Source organism: Crocodylus siamensis, chromosome 3, assembly GCF_052110815.1.
Source record: "Crocodylus siamensis isolate JL-2025a chromosome 3, ASM5211081v1, whole genome shotgun sequence".
NCBI lineage: Eukaryota > Metazoa > Chordata > Crocodylia > Crocodylidae > Crocodylus > Crocodylus siamensis.
The window spans coordinates 260,489,096-260,496,442 of record NC_143397.1 but is presented as its reverse complement, the minus strand read 5'-3'; the positions used below and the strand labels follow the sequence as shown (position 1 = coordinate 260,496,442).

At 61.3% G+C, this 7,347-nt stretch overlaps 1 protein-coding gene across 22 annotated transcripts in view; it reads right to left on the bottom strand.

Annotated features, from left to right (window-relative positions):
• Positions 1 to 1,123: 1,123 nt before the first annotated feature.
• The window catches only part of PLEC (plectin), a 59,868-nt gene continuing 53,644 nt past the window's right edge, over positions 1,124 to 7,347 (bottom strand). For all 22 annotated transcript variants that reach the window (XM_090040914.1, XM_090040916.1, XM_090040920.1 and 19 more), the window contains 2 exons: positions 1,889 to 7,347; positions 1,124 to 1,261 (listed from right to left, as the gene is read on the bottom strand). The exon at positions 1,889 to 7,347 is cut by the window's right edge and continues 1,552 nt beyond it. In XM_090040914.1, coding sequence (XP_089897040.1) covers positions 2,558 to 7,347 — 4,790 coding nt within the window. In that variant the 3' untranslated portion in view covers positions 1,124 to 1,261; positions 1,889 to 2,557. The remainder of the gene's footprint in view (positions 1,262 to 1,888) is intronic.

The window sequence follows — 7,347 nt, the reverse complement described above, 5'->3', positions numbered from 1 at the left end:
GAGTGTTGCCCGCAGCCTGGAGGTGGCACGTGCCTCGGGGAGAGGTGAGGGCAGGGGCTGTGCTAGTGCCAGGAGTGAGGGAGCCCTGGTCTGGGAAACCGAGTCACGTGGGCCCTGCTGCCCACTGCTACCCCGCGGGACAGAGCGCAGGCCGGGCGAGCCCAGCTGCAGCCTTCGCCCCTCTTATTGCTGGAGAAGGAGTGTGGCGCGCCAGCCAGCCCCTGGGCACAGGCTGCAATAGCCCTCGCGGTGGCCAGGATGCGGCCCCCGGGCTGTGCAGGCGCGTCTGCAGCCCCGTGCCGCCCCTGCCCCCGAGGAGGCTTCACTGCAATCCTGGCGGCGCGGCCGTTGTCTGGAGCCACCCCTGGCGTCACAGCCCTCGGCCCGCTGCTTGGACGTCGGGCCCGCGGGCAGGGGAGGCCCCGGTGGGGCGGGACGGGGCAGGGACAGCTCCAGCGTCTCCACGTGGCTCTAGCCAGGCGGCCGGGAGAAGGGCGGGCGCTGCCTCTCCGGACCACGGGCCCAGGCCTGCGCGGTCAGTGCAAGGGGAGGGGGAAGGGGGTCTCGGGGTCCTTGGTGCTTCCCCCAGCCCTGAGGCACAGGCTCCGTGGCAGCGGTGAGGGAGGTGGAAATGGACATCCAGCAACGCTAAAACAAAGTGAACAAAAGGAAGAAGATGGGATGAGCCAGGACGATCGGTCGGTTCATGAGATGAAGCCAACAGCAAGAGCCGAGGAGCTGCCCCCCCTGCCCCCGCCCCCGCCCCCTGCTGCTGGCAGCCCTCCTGCCCTCCCTCCTGGCAAGTGCACCCCCCTTCCCCGGCTTCAAACAGATAACCCTGGAGACAAGGCAGGAATTACCCCAAAGCTGGGGGCCACCGAGCAGGCACCTCAGGGCCCGGGGAGAGCTTCCCCCTCTGGCTACTTTACCCCAAGCCCTGCCCGGAGCAGAGCAACGTCCACTGCCCAGGCCGCGCGGCAGGACTGCGCCTGCAAAACCCCGCTTCCACCCGTGCTGACCGCGCAGTGCCACAACGTCTGGAGAACGCCGCTTTCAACTGAAAGCCCAGCCCGCCACGGTGGAGCGCCTGGTCTCCAGACAGAGACTCAAAAGAGGTGGTTACCTGTGCGCAGGAGTACAGCGGAGGAGCTGCTGCATCCAGGGCTCCCCTTGAACTGATCCACGTCTTGCTAACATCAGAGACCCAGCTAAGCAACTCTCCCAGTGGCGCGGGGACGTCTCTGGGACTGGAACAAGATGTCTGACAGAGAGAGAGTGTATTATTACAGGTGACGGGGGGGAGGGCAACTCAAGGGGAGGAAGAAGAAGAGATACGGAGTTTAAAATAAAAAGTCGGCACTTCCATGCGGCTGCGCTGTGCTATGACCCACCCTGAGGGGAGAGACCACGCCAAAGCCTCTCGCCTTTGGGTCCAATTTAAGACGTCTGGCAAGACCCCACTTAGCCAACGGGCTCCCGGCCCAGCTGGCACCGGGACCCAGGTGTAGAGACCGGGGCTGCTGGCCGTGGCCCGGGGCCAGCAGAGCACGGACAGATGCCTGCCGATGCATTGGTCTGATCGGTCTAAGAAATCAACCTGGTACAGGGCACTTCCCAGATACACAGACAGACAGACAGACGGACACACATGCAGGCATCGCCGCTGACGAACAGCCACGCGCGGCAACGTAAGATTCCCCGAGTGATTTGGGCAGAGAAAGCAAAGCGCAACGGAGCGGGTCAGAGCAAACAAGCAGGCCGGAGGAGGCAAAGGAAAACCTCTCGGAGGCCGAAGCCGGGCTGCAGAGAGAGGCAGGCAGGCAGGCAGGTCCATCCACGCGGCAGCAGGCTCTGCGAAAGCATGGCCATCGCCCCGGCATGCACTTACAGTCTGAGCGCCGAGTCCGCCGTGGCTGGGGGCAAAGCCGAGGAGCTCGTGGGAGGGGGCAGGTCTGGACAGAGAGTGGCCCCCTCCCTTGCCTTGCCAAGGGCCAGAAAGAGATCCAGAGCGGGCGTACGGGTGTCTGAACGTCCGGGGCTGGCGGGGGCCGTGGGGCGGTCGGCCTCTCCCTGGCTCGCGGAGCGCAGGAGGGCGCAGGTCTAAGAGCGGGGGACAGCGTCGTCTCCTCCTCCAGGGCAGCAGGGGATGAAGCCGGCAGAGTTAATACAAAAGTCACTGGGTGGTTAGGATCGAAACTGCGGCACGGCGCTGGTTCTGCCCTGCCGTGGCCAGCTGGCATGGGCCGCCGGGTGGGAGCTGGTGTCTCCTCTGCGGACGGTCCGAGCAGAAGCGAGCTCCGGGCTGGCTGAGCTGGGAGGGTAGTGTGTTCTCGCTCTCGTCTCGCAATATACAAATACTGTCAGAACAATCATATATATTAATATATATTAGTCGAGTCTTTTTGGTTAAACTTTAGGCACTGCTTTGGAAGAGAAATGGAATTTAAAAATTAAAAAAATAATAGTAGGAGGATTAGCCAGTAGCTTTATCACATGCAGAGCAGGACAGCTGGGGAGCTCCTCAGCCGGGGGTCTGGGGAGCCGGAGGGAGGGGGCCTTATGCCACGCTTAGCGCTGGCCCCTGCAGTCCAGAAAGCTTCCTGCCTGCTTCCCATCCGCAGCTCCCGCTTAGGCCGGACAAGGCAAGAGCCACGTCAGCTGCATCCACGGCACTCTCGGGACCCGACGTGTATCTGCGCCCGTAGCTGGAGGAAGAGTAGGAGGAGGATGAGAAGGTCATGGAGAAGCCGGAGCCGGTGCCGGTGGCATCAAAGCTCCCTCGCCTGGAGCCTGACCTGGATCCTGTTCGAGAGCCTGACCTAGAGCCGGAGGTGGAACCAGAGCCGCTGACATTGTAGGGGCTGTAGTAGCCTTTGCTGGACTGGGAGGAAGCTTCCAGCAGGCGCAGGCCCGTCCCCTCCTCCACCATGCTCCTGTCCATGGCGTCTTTATAGGAGATCTTGAGCTTGGTCTTGGGGCAGGTGAGATACTTGGAGTAGGTGTTGACATCCCGCAGCTTCTGGGCCGTGCGCGCGTCAATGGTGCCCTTCTGCAAGGCATCGTCCAACAAGACCCGGCCCGCGACATCGGGCTCAATCAGCCCGCCCGTCAGGTACTGCACTTCCAGGAAGCGCTGCCCAGCCTCGTAGTACAGCCAGCCCTTCTTCAAGGCCTGCGCCGCCGACATCTTGGTCTTGGTTCTTGGATCCTCGAAGCCGTAGAAGGCTTTCTGGGCAAGGTTGATCCTGTCCACCATGATCTTGTCCACCAGCCCCTTGTTGACGGCATCAGTCACGGAGAACTTCTGCCCAGTGTTGGGGTCGACAATGCCACCGGTGCAGGCTTGGGCTTCCAGCAGCCGCTGGCCGGTGATGTTGTCCACAAGGTTGCGGTGCATGGCTTCTGTGATGGACACTTTCTCCAGGGTGTCTGTGTCCAGGATGCCAGCGACTGGACCCGTCTCCTCCGTCGGGTCGCTCCATGACGACAGCTGGGTTCTGACTGTGGCGGGGCTAATGGGGTAGGAAGACGAGGAGCCCACGGAGGAAGATCTTGACCGGAAGCCGCTCATGTTGCCGGACAGCATGTCTGCAAACTCTGTGATGGAGAGGGTGCCGGAGCGGTACTGGTCGAGGGCGGACTGGTCGATCAGGCCCTTTCCAATAGCATCGTCGATGTCGTACTGCCGCCCCGACCGCCGGTCAATGATCATGGACTTGACCACCCCGTCGGAGGAGGAGATGGTGATCTCCTCCCACTCGCACTCCTGCTCTGACAGCTCCAGGTAGGTCTGGTGGTCAATGAGGCCCTTGCGGTAGGCTTCATAAACAGACATCTCCTTCCCGGTCTCTGGGTCCACAATCACCACCCGGCGCTTGCGGACGGAGGACTTGGAGGAGGTCTTTCTCTCCCGCTTCTTCTCCTTCAGAGGCAGCAGGCACAGGCCTGTCTCGGGGTCGGTGATGCACCGCTCCATGAGCTGCAGGTACGTGAGGTTCTCCTCTGTGTTGGGGTCAAAGAAGCCCTTGGTGTCGTCACTGGGATCCAGCAGGATCTCGTTCATTTCCTCATCAAACAGGCCCCTCTTGTAGGCCATCTCTACGGGCAGTCGATGGCTTTCCTCCGGGTCAATGATGCCTCCTGTTGCAATCTGGGCCTCAAGCAAGCGGATCCCGTGATCCTTCAGGATCAAGCCCTTCTTCATGGCTTGGAAGAGGGAGATGAGCTTGCCGGAGTAGGGGTCTTTGTAGCCGGTCACTGCCCTCTCGGCAGACAGCAGCTTGTCCTTGAACTCTGGGCCCACAATGCCCATGCGCACAGCCTCTTCCACCGTCAGCTTGAGGCCCTTGATGGGGTCGATCACGTAGCCCGTGGCGGCCTGTGCCTCCAGCAGCTCAAAAGCCGTGCCCGGCCTGATGATGCCCTTTTTCATGGCCTGGTACACGGACAGCCTCTCCTTGGTGGAGTCCACGAAGACCCCAGCGATGCAGCTGGTGCCCTCCAAGAACTTCTTGATGTTTTTGGAGACCTCTTCGATGGAAGTCAGGCCTTGCTGGAGGCGCTGAGCTGTGGCTTCGTCCATCACCTGGGACCGCACCAGCTCCTCCACAGAGATCTGCTTCCTCAGGCCCCGGAAGGTCAGTTTGCGGGTGTCGCAGAGGGGCAGCAGCAGCAGGTTGTTGTTCTCGTCCTTCCTGCAGCGCTTCAGGAGCTGCGTGTAGCTGAGCTTCTCGTCCGTGGAGGGGTCCACGTAGCTGCAGACCTCGCTGGGCTCGGACAGCATGTCGTGCGTGTCCTTGTTCAGGTAGCCGCGCTGATAGGCGACCTCCAAGGGCAGGTGGAAGCTGTAGTGCGGGTCTATGATGCCACCCGTGGCCAGCTGGGCATCCAGCAGCTTGAGAGCTTCCTCCTCGGGGATCAGGTCCTTCTTCATGGCCTGGAAGAGGGAGATCTTCTGCTCGCTGTAAGGGTCTCGGTAGCCAGTCACTGCCCTCTCTGCAGACAGAAGCCGGTCATGCATTTCTGGCCCCACCACGCCTTTCCTAACCGCTTCGTCCACGGTCAGCATTTCATTCTTGATGGGGTCGATCACGAAGCCAGTGGCAGCCTGGGCCTCCAGCAGGGACCGGGCCACCTCGGTGCTGATCAGCCCTTTCTTCAGGGCCTGGTAGACTGTGAGCTTCTGCTTGGTGGAGGGGATGTAGATGCCAGCCACGCAGCCCGTCCCGTAGAGGTATTTCCAGGTGGTCTCAATCTCCAGGATCTCCCGGATGGTTTTGGAGCCCTGCTTCAGCAGGTTGTACACCTCCAGGGAGATGATCCTGGCCTCGTAGAGGTCGTCGGCAGTGATGCGGCGCCGGATGTAATCGTAGGAGGTCCATTCCTGCTGCCGGATGATCTCGGTCTTCTCGATGATCTCGATGATGATGATGATCATGCGCTCCTTGGTCACCTTGCCGGAGCGGAACTCCTCGAGCAGCTGCTTGCGCTGCACCTCGGGGATGAGGTCCGAGTTCATGATCTCCCACAGGGACATGGACGAGCCTGCCAAGTCGCCCACGGGGATGTCGACCTGCGTCTCCTCGAACACCTTCCGGGTCTCTGCCTCGGTGTAGATCTGGGTCTTCTCCACCACGCTGGGCATCTCTGCTTTCTTCAGGGGGAAGAGGATGAGGCCGGTCTCGGGGTCCTCAATGCACCGCTCCTTCAGCTGCGCGTAGGTGAGGTTCTCCTGGGTGTTGGGGTCGAAGAAGCCCTTGGTGTCGTCGCTGGGGTCCGAGAGGATCTGGTTCATCTCCTGGTCGAAGTAGCCCCGCTTGTAGGCCACCTCCACGGGGACGCGGTGGCTGTGCACCGGGTCGATGATGCCGCCGGTGGCGATCTGGGCTTCCAGCAGGCGGATGGCGTGGTCCTTCAGGATGAGGCCTTTCTTCATGGCTTCGAAGAGAGAGATGGTGTTCCCAGAGTAGGGGTCCTTGTACCCCGTGACCGCCTTCTCAGAGGAGAGCAGCTTCTCGTGCAGCTCAGGACCCACGATGCCTGCCTTCACCGCCTCGTTGACGTACAGCTTCTGGTTCCTTACGGGGTCAATCATGAAGCCGGTGGCTGCCTGTGCCTCCAGGAGGGTGATGGCCGTGCCTGGCCGCAGCAGGTTCCTCTTCATGGCCTCATAGATGTTCAGCTTCTCCTTGGTCTCTTCCACGTAGATGCCGGCGATGCAGTCGCTGCCCTGCAGGTATCTCCTCAACGAGTCCGTGTCTGAGAGGTCTTTCACTGACTTCTTGCCTTCCTTGAGCTGCTCGTACTGGGCTTTGCTGAGGACCCGGGACTCCACCAGCTCACTGGCCGGCACGGGTGCCCGGAGGCCACTGAAGGTCAGCTTCTCCTGCTTCTTGGTCTCAGTCTCCTCGATGATGGTGATCATGATCTTGATGATCTTCTCGATAGTGACCTTGCCCGTCCTGTACTGCCGGAGCAGCTCTCTCCGTTGCTCCTCAGTGAAGTACTCGGAGTGGATCAGCTCCCAGATGGTCACAGTCCTGCCCTTCAGGGCACCCGTTGGGACCTCAAGGGTTGCCTTGTCGAAGGACTCCTTGGTCTGGCTGTCCGTGTAGACCTCCTCCTGCTGGGCCTGGATGGCTTGGTCAGAGAGGGGCAGCAGGTAGAGGCCAGTCTGCTTGTCCTGACGGCACTTCTTCTGCAGCTGGGCATAGGTGAGGCTTTCCTGGGTGCTGGGGTCATAGAAGGCTTTCGTGTCATTGCTGGGAGTGGCCAGGGTCTTGCTCATCTCCTCGCTGAAGTGGCCCCGCTTCGAAGCCACGTCGAGTGGGAGGCGGTGGCTGTTCACAGGGTCGACAATGCCGCCGGTGGCGAGCTGGACATCCAGCAAGCGGATGCCGTGATTGCTGGGGATGAGGCCTTTCTTCAGCGCCTGGAACAGGGACACAGTCTGCCCGGTGTACGGATCCTTGTAGCCCGTCACCGCTTTCTCCGCTGACAGCAGCTTCTCGTGGAACTCGGGACCCACGGTCCCGGCCTTCACAGCCTCATCCACGGTGAACTTCTGGTTCTTCACAGGGTCAATGATGTACCCGCTGCCCGCCTGGGCTTCCAGCAGGGGCAGGGCAACCTCTGGCTTCAGCAGGTTTTTCTTCAAGGCATCGTAGAAGGTGAACTTTTGGCCCGTTGACTCCACCAGGACACCGGCAATGGCGTCGGTGCCCCGCAGGTACCGTCTGACGGCATCCGTGTCCGCCACGTCCTTCACAGCCTTCTTCCCCTGGTGCAGCTCATTGTAGAGATCCTTGTTAATGATCTTGCTCTCCAGCAGCTCAGCCGCCGGCACGG